Raw genomic sequence first — 14,428 nt, 5'->3', positions numbered from 1 at the left:
GAAGGTACAAAAACCTAGATCCTAAACATGGTGAAGCATGGTATATCACTACCCCCTATAAGCATGTATAAACAAATAAAGTATACATAGGATGCAAATCAAGCAATCAATCAATCATGTATCAGATATTGGATAGTGACTAACCGAAACAAATAAAGGACATAATTAATGCAATATGTTAATTTCATTACTAAGCATATCAAAGACAAAAAGTCAAAAGTACCCGCCTCCAATCGAAAAGTCCAAACTGGTCCAAATACGACGTCGAGATACTCGTCTCGCGTCAAGGTCCTGTGTCAAACAAATATACTTTTTATTTAGCTAAAAATCTAATTGTATAGCTAAATAAAATCCCTAAAATAATAATAATAATAATTTAGGGCAAAACCCTAACTATAAACCTCAACCTACCACAATGTGCATAACCAAACGAAATCTCAATTAGGGTTAGGAAACCCTAATTGCTTAACCTATTCCTACATACTCACCAAAACTGTGGTAGCTAATAGGATCCTCGACCGGGGAAGTCCACAGTCGTAAGACGGTGGCCGCAACTGAGTATGGCTACAATTTAATACTCCACTCAGCACTTGCCAGCCCGAAATCAGCAGAGCAGTAATGCCACTGATCGAACCTGCAACCCTCTGTAAATGGAGAACATCTGGTGATGATCCACGGTAGATAAAGGACAAGAACAGATCACAAAAATCAAGATCTAAACCCTCACCTTGCTGTCGCACTGCCGAATCACTACTGCTCTGAGGAAGAGGCAAGGTTCGGAGCTAAGGCACAAGTGTAGTCGGTTGTCGGTGCTAGGGCACAGTGAAGAGGTGTTGGCAGTCGGCGTCGGCGTCGCCGTCAGCGCGATCGGTGACTGTGAACCCAATCTAGGGCACAGCGGCGGTTGGCGTCGCTGAAGGGGAGAGGGATCGGGAGGCAGAGGAGTCGGCCGACCCTTGCTCAAGCGCCGGCAAGGAGAGAGAATCGGGAGGGCGGCTCGGCCGGCGATGACTCGCGGGTCGCCGTTGCTTGGACAGGGAGGAAGAAGGGAGGCGGCGTTGACGCTGGGTCGGCACTGCTTCGTGCGGTGTCGGCTGTGGCGACGGCTCGGGAAAGAAAATGGAGGAGAGGCGAGGGGAATCGGGTTCGGCGAGGAGGTGAAAACCGTCGCATAGCAGCAGTTAGGGCAGAAGATCGGGGGAAAAAGAAGAAGGCGCGGGGGAACAGTGTCGGGGAACGACGTCGGGCTTAAAACGCAGTGAGGAGAAAAAAAGAAAAGGAAAGAAATAAAGAAATAAAATAAATAAATAAACATTTCCTCGTTTAAAAGGGTCGCCTAAACAGGTTTTTCCGGGTCCCGTTTTTATCCCCGTTAACTCGTCCATACGAGCTCCGAAAAATTCCCGAAAAATTTCCAAAAATACTGGAAAATTCCCTTATTCATATTCGCCTATTTCCGATATTTTACATTTTGGATGCTGCATTTTGGTGGTTGCATATGATTGACATGCATACATAAGACATTATGTATTTGATCTGACGACCCTATACATGTTGGTATGGTTCACACCCTTATGTTCGGATAGGAGGTCCTGGTGAGTACAATTTCTTCTGTTGTTCAGTTTTGCATTACTTGTTATTGTTCAGAAGACTGTATTGCATAATTATTACTGATAGTTATATCTTACTATGCATATTTGATCGATACCCGCTGAGTTCTTGAACTCACTCCATTGATTTATTCTTATTTCAGGTTGAAGCCGTCAAGAGATTCCAGTTGCTAGTCCCCACTTCGTGTCGAGATGGATTTCTATTTTTGGACTTTGGTTCCTTGTTTTGTGATCTACCGACTTGTGATGTGTAGTTCTTGCACTCGTGGATTTTATATCGAGTTTTGGTACACTGCCCATGTTTTTCCGCTGCGATGATTTTCCGTTGTGGGTTGTGTTTACCTCTTTGTAGTGGAGTAGGTTTTATATTAAATTGCATGGAATGTTTACTTATTTTATCATATATGTTTCCAGCCGTGTTGGCTGAGGATTTAGAAACCCTGAGGGTTATGTATTTCAGGATTCAGATTGTCACCGGTACAGGGGAAATGTTGTCGGATTTTTGTCTAGCAGGGACTCCTCTGGGGCGTGATAACAGGAGCTCTATATAAAGGGGGGTTCAAGCATCGACGAAGGTATGCAATAGATATTATTCATGCTACTGTTCATTCTTGTTGTTCCTCCGTCTTCTATTTCATCGTCGGTGACTGACTTGAGCGTCGAAGGGTCAACGTCAGGGACCCCTTCTCTGGCTCGGCACTGACGTAATTTATGTTACAGGTCAGAGCGGAGTCTACGGACGATCAACGGGAGTGTCACATCTCCAATTTTATATCTCATCGACTTTCGAATAGGATCTATGTATTTACCCATCTTGTAAAAAGGTTCTCCGCAGCTGAAAAGTGTTCGGAAGGAAGGAAGGAAGAAGTGGATGGCGTTCGTGCATATCTTTGGACGTAAACCTAATTTGTTCTTGTCTTATTTTATTTATTTATGTTAATTGCTGCGTGCTAATTTGCTAAATAAGAATTATGCGAAAACAAAAAGAAGTGGATGCTATCCACCTCCTCTAACATTGATTCGATTCTACAACAGTGTCATTTAACTAGCCCAGCAAAATTTTGCAACAATAATAACAAAAAGAAATTATGCATGAAAATTAGGAATTTTATAGGATCTTCTTGCTTTTACTAACCTCCACGAATGCTTTACAGCTTGTGCTCGTGGAAAGCGACAAGAAGGAAATTATACATAAAAATTACAATCTTCTTGCTTTTTAAATGTAGAAACTACGCTTCTCGGTCTTTAAAAGATTGATAAAAAAAAAACCACAAGAGAAGCACGAACTCATACAATACTAAGCTCCATGAATGATTTTCAACTGGAGCTCATATAAAGTGATACCGAGGAAGCATAAACTCCATCTTTGCGATCAATCAAGGTTTCATGGCTGCCTTTCTCAACAATGACGCCGTTCTTGAGAACTGCAATTGTGTTAGCACCCTTTATCGTTGATAGGCGGTGCGCCACAATCAATGTTGTTCTACCGACCATAGCATGATCTAATGCTTCTTGTACCACATGTTCTGATTCGGCATCCAGAGCGCTTGTTGCCTCATCTAGTAGCAAAACCTTAGGATTCTTCAAAATGGCACGAGCAATTGCAACGCGTTGTTTTTGGCCGCCAGAAAGTTGGATGCCTCTTTCTCCTACTAACGTTTCATATCCTTGAGGCAAACCTGATACAAAGTGATGTGCATTGGCTATTTCTGCAGCCGCAACAATCTCTTCTTCTGTCACAGCTCCTTCCTTGCCGTATGCTATGTTGGCTCGAATTGTGTCATTGAATAATACCGGCTCTTGGCTAACCAAACCCATTTGTTGCCTTAGCCATTTTACTTTAAGCATCTTGATATCTATTCCGTCAAATGAAATACTACCTGAATCTGGGTCATAGAATCTCTCCAATAGTGCAATTGCTGTTGATTTCCCACAACCGCTTTCCCCGACGAGCGCAACAGTCTGAGAGGAGAACGAAAGATGGAACAATATAACATTTTAACAATATATACTATGTCTATCGGTAAAAACTAATCAGTGTACCTTTCCTGAACTAATAGTCAAGCACAAGTCGGTGAAGATTTGAACAGGGCGAGCCGGATACTTGAACATGACGTGCAGGAACTCTATGTCGCCCATTACGTTCGTTAAAACCACACCCTCTCCGCTGCTTGAATCAATGTTGGACTTTCTATCAATGATTGAGAAAATCGAAGCAGCTGAAGCTTTAGCTTTAGTGGTATCAGGACCTAGTGCACTTGTGTTCGAACTTACAATTGTTGCCACTGTTAAGCAAAAGAAAATCTGCCATTCCCGAATGAAATAACTAGTTCAATGATAGGAATTAAAATGAAGCGAGCAAGAAAACTGTGCTATATTTGCATGTTGCTCACTCTGAAAATTTCATTAAAATCGACCAAGCCGTTTTTGACGAATCTTGCTCCGACGTAAAAGCAAAGGGCATATGTGAAATAAAGTATCATGGATGAGAAGCCAAAGCCTAAACCACTGGCAATCCCTCGACGAATGCCATGTTTCAAGGGAGCTTCACATTTCTCTTTGTATGCGTCCATCACCCTTCTTTCAGCAGAAAAAGAGGCAACTGTTCGTATACTGCTGATTGCATCACTTGCCACTTGACTAGCTTCTTCATACATAGCCTGGAAACTCACATCGATTAATTAATTAGTACAAAAATTAAGTTTTGGCAATAGCTAGCATTTGAGGAGCTTGTACCTTAGCATCTGCGCTGAAGCCCTTCAAGAACTTTATTTGAAGATAACCTTGAAAACCCACCAGAGGTATGACAACAATAATAATTAGAGTTAGTCTCCAGTTTGCGACTAGCGCAATAACAATCCCTGCAGTAACTGTCGATATGCTCTGCACCATCATGGCCAAGTTATCTCCAACGAGACTTCGAACAATTGCAGCATCTACTGATAGCCTTGAACCAATTGCGCCACTGCAAATGAAAAATGATATAGATGACTTAGCGTTTTGCCTTTTACATTGAAAGCTAATTCTGCAATTCTTCTAATAGAAATATCTTAAGCTGTTGGGATTTGACCTCGAATTTGAAGGTTCATCAAACCAACCAATTTCTTGGTGAACAACTTTCTGAAATGATAAAGCACGGATGCGCTCAACCAACTTTCCGCCCGCAATAGCAAAGAAGAAATATTGGAATGCCGAAGAAAGCAAAGCAATGAGGCCCAAGATCAGGTACATCAATGCCCAAAATCTCGCATGCTTTCGTAGTTCATGTGCTGGCTCAAAGAATGTCTTTATTGAACTAGAAATGAGAATTCCAAAAACTGGGAAGACTACTCCATACACTGCTGATGCAATGGATCCCAAAATCAGAATTGGTGTCTCTGGCTTGTTGAGATAAGCAAGTCTCCTGACGGGGGTGTTCTTGCCAAGCTTATCATGACCAGTCAACCTTTCTTTATCTTCCTCTACCATAAAATTTCCATCTTGTACATCAACAGAGCCAGGCAGACCAAATCCTAAATTAAAAGTGTGACGACTGCTCCCACCCAATGAAGAACCTCTGCTACACGATCTGTTTAGGGATATCCGTCCAAAGGATGCACTATTAGATTTTGTAGCATCAATCTTTGGTCCACGCCTTTCATTCTCAGTTGAATTCTCTTCTTCTCGGTGAATCGCTTGTAAACGTATGAGTTGAGAGTAAGCACCGTTGGAATCTTTTATTAAAGTTGAATGAGAACCTGCTCAAGTGAGTTTGTCAAACAAAACCAATGTTAACATACATTTTAGTTCAAACTTGCAGAGAAAAATTGAGGAGGTTTCTGAGAATTGAACCTTGTTCTACAACTTTTCCTTCGTGCAGAACAGTTATGGTGTCAGCATTCCTCACAGTGCTCAAGCGATGTGCTACAATTATTGTAGTTCTTTCTGACATGATCCTACTTAATGCGTCTTGAATTATTCTCTCAGATTCTGTATCTAAAGCACTTGTTGCTTCATCAAGTAACAAGATCTTGGGATCTTTGAGGATTGCTCTGGCAATTGCTATCCGTTGTTTTTGTCCACCAGAGAGCTGTGTTCCATGCTCACCAACTGTTGTATCCAGACCCTGTGTGCAAGAAGAAGAGCTGGTCATAAATTCAAAATAGCATAATAAGAGAAGATTATGTTGTATCAACATGAAAAATAAGATGAATTTTTCTGAAATCTTGTTGACTCGGTTAAACCGCATACATTGGGGAACTTGTCAATGAATCTTGCAGCATTAGCAAGCTCACTTGCTCTTTTTATTTCTTCAAGTGTTGCATTTTCCCTCCCATATGCAATGTTCTCCTTGATAGTTGTTCCGAACAAAACAGGCTCCTGACTTACTAATCCAATTTTTTCTCGTATATGTCGGAGTCTCAGGGTCTTCAGGTTGATGCCATCTATCAGCACTTCACCTGCTTGAGGATCATAGAATCTCTCTATGAGACTAATCACAGTGGATTTTCCGGATCCACTTTCTCCAACTATGGCCATTGAGGTTCCACTCGGAACACACAATGACAATCCATTAAATACCAGTTGCTCGGGCCTCATTGGATAGCTGAAGTGCACATCTTTCAGTTCAATCTTGCCTTTAACATCTTCCAAGACGATTCCACTTGTACTGTTAGAATCAATTTCAGGTTTCCTTTTGATTGTCTCAAACATTCTGTAAGCTGCAGCTCTACCAGCTGCAAATGCACTGATACATGGCGACGTCTCACCCAAAGACCTGTTACAAAAAAATCATAGAAAACTTAATCCAGATAGACAAAGATGTGTTCATGCCCTTCACCAATGACATGAAAACATTCTAATATACTATTAATTTATCAAGCTTACATTCCGCTGACCATAATTGCAATCATCACATTGATCACCATTCCACCATTGTAACCTTTGTCTATGATCAGTTTGGCGCCATACCAAGTAGCCATCCCGTAGCTACAAAACACAACCAATACAAGAACACCAATTCCCAAGCCAGAAGCTACACCTTCCTGAACAAAAGATCTATATGCAGTTTTTATGGACTTCTTGTATAGTTCAACTGAGCGTTCTTCACTAGTGAATGAGACAACCTTGATCATAACATAGAAAGGATTTAGCTACAGATATGGGATGCAACATAAATAAGCAAACTTAGGCAAGTACTTACAGTTCTGATGCACCCAATGGTCTGTTCCACAATATTGGCTGCTTCAGAATATGCCGCTTGCCCACGGCTGGACAATTTTGTTATCACCCATGTCATGGTTGCACCAGCAATGATAATGGAAGGCAAACAAGAAAGCATAACAAGTGCTAGAAGCCACCCTTTTAGAAATGCAACGATAAAGCCACCAACAAAAGTGGACATGAGTTGTATGAACTTCCCAACCTGGATTCAAAATGAGTGAGAGAGTTAATGGCACTGGATGTTATTAAAAAGATTAATCAGTTGAATCAGGGCCAAATCAGGAGATAACATGGCACTGGATCGGATGTTCGAGCAATAGATTCAATTTAGCATTAAAGATATCATTCAAACTAAGATTTTCTCATGTCACACCTGTTTCAGATATCTGTGTTTCTATTTAGTTATTTAGGAATTAAAATTGCAAAGTCTTATGTATGCATCGATCTTACCTTTTCACCAATAGCCTCTTGAATGAGTAATGTGTCTCCAGACATTCTCTGCATTGCTTCTCCACTAGTCATTTCCTTATCAAAGAAGGCTATATCCTGTTTAAGTATAGTTTCCAGGTATAATGCTCGAATTCGTGCAGCTTGTCTTTCTCCGGTCACCATCCAGAATGAAACCTCTATAGTCAATAGATTAAAGCATCAGCATAATCAAATTTTATATATACTTAAAAATATAAATGATTATGACTCGAACTAAATTCGAAATGAAATTTGAGCTTCAGTTTGGGTTGAGTTGTTTGAACCTTAATTCAAGCAGAATTGAACTATAGCTCAAAATGACATAAATTCGAGTTCGGTTCGATTATTCAAACTTTAATTTGAGCATATTTACATTAAAATTATAAAAAATAAATATGGTTCAGTTTGAGTTTGACTTGCGAGTGGCTCATGAATAACCAAACAAAATATTATGAGTTCTAATTTAGCTCGAAAAAATTATGGAACATATTCATGTTGGTAAAATTTTCCCTTGGTCAAAGTTGGTCAGGTTGACTAAGCTTGTGTTGACTCAAACTTGAGTCATGGTATTTGAGTTTTGATGTTTGACAATATATGGAAATTGCAAGTGTAATTGTTCATATGGGAGATTGATGATCAAAGGTTGACTAGAAGAGTCAAGTAGGTCAAGGTTGACTGAATACTTGACGGGGAAGTCCTAACTGGAGGTTAGGCAAGGGCAAGACCAATGGAAATGTTGGAAGAAACAGAAAATTCAAGTGGGTCAATGTTAACCAGACACTTGGTGTGGAAAGTCTTGGTGAGAGAAACCAGACAAATTCGAAAGCCCTAGTGAGTGAAGCAGTGAGAAAAATCCTAGTGAGTGAAGTCAAGTGAAAAGCACTAACGAGTAAAGCTAGGCAGAGGGAAATCCTGGTGAGTAAAGCCAGGTGAAAAACCATAGGCAGAGGGAAAATCCTAGTGAATGAAGTCAGGTGATAAAAAGCCCTGGTGAGTGAAGCCAGGCATGTGGAAATTCAGGTGGGTCAAGGCTGATCGAATATCTGGTGTTTGGAAGTCCATATGGGTCATGGAGGACCGAACACTTGGCATGAGACGGTAAGTTCAAGTGAATCAAAGGATTGATCGGACACTTGGTGATAAAGTCCCGGCAGGTCAAGGTTGACCGGATGGTAGGCAATGAGGAGTCCCAACAGATCACGGTTGACCGGATGATGGACGTGGGAACCCTAGACTTGAGTTAAGCAAGTTTGGGTTGGCTAATCGATCAGGTGATCGATTGACCCAAAGCCCAATCGATAAGTGGATCGATTGGGCAGTGTGTTTTTGATGCGAGAATCTCAATCAATAAGGTGATCGATTGAGAGGAAATCATGTGAGCACAAAAGGCCTCCAAATCGATTAGTTGATCGATTAGGGCTACTCCAATCGATCCATAGATCGATTGGAGCTAGTTTTCTCGCGATGATGCGAGGCAACCGGAATAGATTGGTCAATCAATCTAGGGGTCTTCTGTGAGAGCACAGAAAATATCTGGATCGATCAGTTAATCGATCCAGATGCCCCAATCAATCAACCGATCAATTGGGATATGGTCATTGTGCAGGTTGCGAGTTTCAGATGACTGGGATCGGCTGGATCTGATGTGGCAATCGATTGGGGAGTAAGCTCAATCGATTGGAAGCCCTAAAGCACGAACTATAAAGGAGACGACGAGGTTCAAACGCTAAAATGCTTACACGATTCTTCTCCACTATTGTTCGCCAGACTTTGAGGTTGGAAGACAAGTGTTGCTGCACTTTCCAACTAGTCCAGAGGCATCTTCATCAACAAGAGATCAAAACAAGAGGTGTCCTTCATTGTATTTTTTATACATTTACTTATTGTTTCAAGTTGTACTCTTGTGTGAGCTTGTATGAGGTTTTTCCACCTCCAAATTATTCCTAGGAGTATATTTGATAGTGGAGAGTGTGCTTATGTGTGGATCCTTAGATTAGTCACCTCATCTTGAGGTGGATACCAAGTAAATTCTTTATATTAGCACTGGAGAAGTTCGCTTTGAGTTTTCCGCTGCAAATCATCTTCAACGAAGCGAGACAAGCTATTCACACCCCCCTCTAACTCCAGAGTGTCCCAACAATTCAAGTTTAGCTCGAATTCGATAATTTCAAATACAAATCAAGTATTTTTAAGCCAACCAAAAAATTCTATGAACAGGCCCAATTCATTTGCACCTCTACTTATGAATGAAGTACAGGTCTTCCATAATAGCTAAATCTCTATTAAAAAACTGCAACAATATTTGTTAGCTTTAATTTAAGTAAAACAAAGGCAAAGACTACTGTGTCTGTCGCACTAGTAGTGCTTCTTCCACTACGACGAACCCAATAAGAGGTTGTCGAGGACTTCAACATTTTGAATCAAGAGAAATTCTATATGACCACTATTCAAAAATTAAAATTGAAAGAAATTAATGTCCGTGCATGTAAAAAGGAAAATACTACATGACATTGAGATAGATAGCAGTGACTAGAAAAGACATCGATCCACTATATGTGTAACAACATAAGGGGATTATTGTTAGAAAGAAATTATGTTTTCTTTAATTCTCCCTATATTGTTGTAGCAAAGGTGACTATGCTCATCTTAAGCGTCTTCATAGCCCGTCCCCAAGTTATGTGAAGGGAAGTAAATCATAAGGTCAGTTTATAGTCGACCGCCAAGTGATTAGAGGGTGAGAGGAGTTTTTTTTCCCATTTAATTCTCCCTCTACCCTTTATACAACATTTTCTTTAATAGATTCAATTATTTTATTTATATATAGAATCAATTTGATATCTTTAATCATGCCCAAATCGTTAATCTATTCTCTTATTTTATCATCTAAGAAGTTACACCTAATTGCTTCAATTAAAATAAGCACAATCAACTTTTAGTGAGTTGCTTCAAATTAATCTAAAATTATGATGGAAAACTCTAATTTCTAAATCAATATGAATAGTTTAATCAAGTAGTTATGAACTTAATACTCATAATATAAATAAAATATGAATAAGGATTTATTACGTGATGTTTTCTTATTAAAAAAGAGATCAAATGAAAGTCTCGATTGTTTTAGTTATGAGAAAAAGATGAAAGGCTCCTTAAGAGAATGTTATCTAATGAGTTTGTTAGGTGTGTTTTAGATAAGTATAGATGAGAATTTCAACCACAAAAGAAGTTAAGATAGATGAACAACTAAAATAATTAAATAGTTGAATAGATTCTTACGTAGAAGGGCAGCTACTGATGTTCCGAGACCCAAATATACAAACTTCAAAACCACCTGAAAAATTTATATAATCACTTAATAAAGCATAATAATAAAACATTTCAAATTCCAAGAGTAAGCCTAGCTAGCATGAATGGCAAACAGACATACTTCCTATAATTTTAAAATTGACCAAGATGCTGAAGGATGATCATAGTTTCATTTGTTTAATTATTTATTTCCCTACCTCAAACAAGTTAGTGCAACAACATTCATGGAAACAATTCACTCAATCATCCTTGAACAATATAAGAAAACGCAATTGTTTTAATGTTCAATTACTAAAGGAGGGTTTATATTCATGTCAGATACAAAAATTGAAGTTTTAGGTCATATTTTATAGGATTCAAGTTTGGCTCGATGTAGTGTCTAGTTGGTCAAGCAAACCAAAGTGGAACCAAAATCGATTTTAGACTCCTGACGCTTCTCCTTCCCTAAGTGGACAATCAACTCTAACTCCCTTAATCCCCCTCTTCATCACTCCCCCGGCCCGGGCCTAGGTAGAATTATTTCCTTGGGCACGAATTTGAATGACTGATGATACTAGGATGCTTGGGATGATTTATTTTTGGGATCTACCTAAAAAGTCTCATACCAATAGATATATCTTCCATATTTAAAAATCATGATTTTTTTCATAAATTTTTAATGTGGGACTTTGATTATATTCTCAACAATTAAATGTCACTTTGTTGGATTTTAAGGACTGTTTGTTTAGCATGTTATGGGCTCAAGTAAGGTCATGTCAAGTTATTTTACTGATTAAGTTTTAACCAAGTTGGCAAATTTCTCTTTTTAGCCTCTTAAATAATTCTTTATGATGCATGTTTAGTATTATGAAAATGGATCAAATCATAAACTTCATATGTGCTGAAATTTTAAAAATATGATGAGAATCTACGGGAATCAAAAGAGGAATTCATGGTTGTTGAAATTCTTTGATTAAACAATATCAATTGGGACTTTGAAAAAAAAAGGGGCATGCAGGCTATACAAGAGTAAGAGTAAAAAAGAATGATGATCATTCAACATCGTACAGGAAGGCACTTGCACACTTGTATGGAAACAAAGGACTAACTAATTCTTCTCTTTGTCCAACCTCACTCTATGGTTGTTGGTTTATATACATATATACCTTTTTAAGATCTTGGACAAAACTGAAGCGACCTTGGAATCTGGCATACAATCCTTAAAGACTAAACATTTCCAAATATGTTGCTTTAGGATGGATGTGGGCACTTGTCTTCACATGAATCTTTCGAGGAAGGAACAAATCAGCAAATGACTTTAGAATGTAATCCATAGATCAATACACACTACTTAGCCCTTAGTCATACATCCTACTATCTACCTTTTAGTTTTATTCCTGTATGTTCCAACTCATACATATTAATAGATATCTAGTAGAATATTTGCCTTTCTTTTCTAAAGAAAAAAAATTAAACTCATCTAACCTCCATAATATATACTTCCCTTGAGATGAGGTAAAAAACTTAAAGGGGTGTTCTATGTGATCATAAAAGATCTCTAAAATTTAAAGAGAAGTTATATAAAATAGTTGTTAAACATGTTATATTATATGGAGTTGAATGTTGGGTTATGACTCGAACGTACTGCATAAGATAAGAGTTGCATAAATGAATAGGTTAAAGTGGATGTGTGGACATACGAGGATGAACAGAATAAGAAATAAAAATATTAGAGAGAAAGTTTTGATTGCATATCGGTTGAGGAAAAACTCCAAGAGACACATTTAATATGATACGAATATGTAATTAGATGACTTTAGTTAGACGATGTGAAACTCGGGCAAATATGCACATCAAATAAGAAAGAGGAAGACCAAAAAAGAATTAGTAACAATAAAAAAAAATAAAAATTATTTAAATATAAATAATATTATAGTAGGAGATAAAACTCAATAACATAAAAGGATCTATGTAACGGATAATCCTAGATTGTTGTTGTTGTTGTAGTATCTAATACCCATAATACTTCCCTTGAGTTGAGGAAAAAACCCCTGGTGTTTCATAGCCCTATCAAGGGTCTAAATGCCCGAAAACTTCAACTCCTGTCAGGCATTTACATAAACAGTTGGGTTGTGTAAAATATAAAAAAAATTCATATCAAACTTCAAATTAAGGATCTGATTGTATGACCACAACTAACCACTAATTAATTTCTTCCATGTTTCTGTTTTAGTTCAAGTAGAAGCCATCAATCGATTAACGAGAGAGAAATGAAGCTAAGCACCTCGGAGACTTGGTGAAGCACGGTGTCCCTGGTAGCGTCGCCGAAGGCGTTGATGATTTGGCCGAAAATGAGGGTCATCATCGGCATGGCCATCCCGTTGGCGACCGCTGAAATGGTGCCGACAACCATCAGCACCATGTCGCGGGTGTCGGCGAAGGCGAACAGTCTGTGAAACGCCACATACTGCTCATCCTTCTCCTTCTTCTTCTTCTTCTTCTTATTATTATTATCCTCTTCCTCCTCCACCAACGCTCTCTTCTGGCTTTCTTCTCCCATCTCCCTTCCGCCTCCTCCTCGGTGTCCATGGATGACAGAACCTACGCATTTATAGGAACGGCAACGTCGTCTTCTTGCTTCGATCACGCATAATTAATACGAGAGGGAAACGGGATAAGTTCGATGCTACCTGTCCAGGCACGGCCTGCACAGGACTCATATGACTCCTCTTATTGCCATGCAGGCATCGAATTAAACCGGGAAAAGGAAAGGTGTAGGTGGAGGGTGCAGTTTTTAATGCGGCTGCTGACTTGGTAAACTGATTTTAAAAGATCTTCTTCATGTCATGATAATTAAGGTGAGTATTCGATTAATTCAATTAATTTGATATAATTTTTTATTATTATTTTAAATAAATTTAATTAATTTGGTGTTAACTGAATTAACTAATTCGATTAATTCAGTTTTAGTAAAACTTTGATTAGTTTCGATTCGATTAGTAAATACTATATCGATTTTCGATTAATTCGATTAATTTATGGATCGAATTAATCGAATGTTCATTCCTAATGATAATAACGAGAGAGAATGAGGAGGAGGAGGAAAGCTCAATAACATCTCAACCAAACTCGAGCTAGTCATGCTAAAAACAAATGTATCCACGCCAACCGTTCGAGTTTTCATCGGTTGCCTACTACATTTTTCCTTCGAAAAGGATTAAAACTCATCTGATTATATTTTACTCTCCCCCTCTGTTATAGGTAGGTTGGTAGGGTCATGTCGATGGGTTTCAGTCTTGCTTCATCGGCTCCACTTGTGATAATTATGTTCAAATCCATATATTGATAATCAATGTTTTATTTCCCTCTATATTATTTCTATCCATATTACAATAATTTATATACAAACAAACAAACAAACAAACAAACAAGTGAGATGTCAATATACAATATAATAAAAAAAATTAATAAATAATTAATTATTTTAACTTATCCTAACTTGGATCGATTTGTTGTCCACAAACTCTCTTCGTTCAAAAACCTTAAATACATCCAATTCTCGTCCCAAATATTTTAATTTTTCTACCATCATATATATATACCATATGTCAATATAAAACATAACAAATTAGATACATCGAATTAAAATTTAAATATAAAAATTTTATAAAACATAACAAATTAGATACATTGAATTAAAATTTGAATATAAAAATTTTAAAAATGAGATGTGTAAAATATTGGGATAAACACATAGAAAAGGTGATTTATCAGCCTTCCACAATATACTCCAAAAGAAATTATACCCCCAACATGCTTGGTAATAGACTCATCCTCATTATCATTCTATTCTTACATGTAATTTCACA

At 38.2% G+C, this 14,428-nt stretch overlaps 1 protein-coding gene across 2 annotated transcripts; it reads right to left on the bottom strand.

Moving 5' to 3' along the window:
- Positions 1-2,696: 2,696 nt before the first annotated feature.
- Positions 2,697-13,158, bottom strand: LOC122041017 (ABC transporter B family member 4-like). 2 transcript variants are annotated; one of them, XM_042600537.1, is made up of 13 exons: positions 12,844-13,158; positions 10,551-10,605; positions 7,263-7,438; positions 6,793-7,014; positions 6,477-6,715; positions 5,841-6,366; positions 5,442-5,715; positions 4,681-5,347; positions 4,347-4,575; positions 4,004-4,270; positions 3,654-3,914; positions 3,491-3,572; positions 2,697-3,414 (listed from the first exon to the last, which is right to left on the bottom strand). In XM_042600537.1, the coding sequence occupies exons 1-13, from the start codon at positions 13,117-13,119 to the stop codon at positions 3,371-3,373; spliced, it is 3,318 nt and encodes a 1,105-aa protein (XP_042456471.1). In that variant the 5' UTR covers positions 13,120-13,158; the 3' UTR covers positions 2,697-3,370. The 2 variants fall into 2 exon arrangements, with proteins under 2 accessions (XP_042456471.1, XP_042456470.1); XM_042600536.1 differs by having other exon boundaries at positions 2,697-3,572.
- Positions 13,159-14,428: the final 1,270 nt, after the last annotated feature.

This window comes from Zingiber officinale, chromosome 2A, assembly GCF_018446385.1.
Source record: "Zingiber officinale cultivar Zhangliang chromosome 2A, Zo_v1.1, whole genome shotgun sequence".
NCBI lineage: Eukaryota > Viridiplantae > Streptophyta > Magnoliopsida > Zingiberales > Zingiberaceae > Zingiber > Zingiber officinale.
The sequence above is the reverse complement of the archived record's forward strand: the minus strand, read 5'-3'. Positions and strand labels throughout refer to the sequence as shown.

Excerpts from the sequence above, each read along its gene's own strand:
- LOC122041017 (XM_042600536.1), bottom strand. The coding sequence starts at position 13,119 with ATGGGAGAAGAAAGCCAGAAGAGAGCGTTGGTGGAGGAGGAAGAGGAT. Across the intron at positions 4,271-4,346 it reads GCTTCAGCGCAGATGCTAAG|GCTATGTATGAAGAAGCTAG; the intron begins GTACAAGCTCCT and ends GTGAGTTTCCAG. Across the intron at positions 3,915-4,003 it reads ATTTTAATGAAATTTTCAGA|ATTTTCTTTTGCTTAACAGT; the intron begins GTGAGCAACATG and ends CGGGAATGGCAG.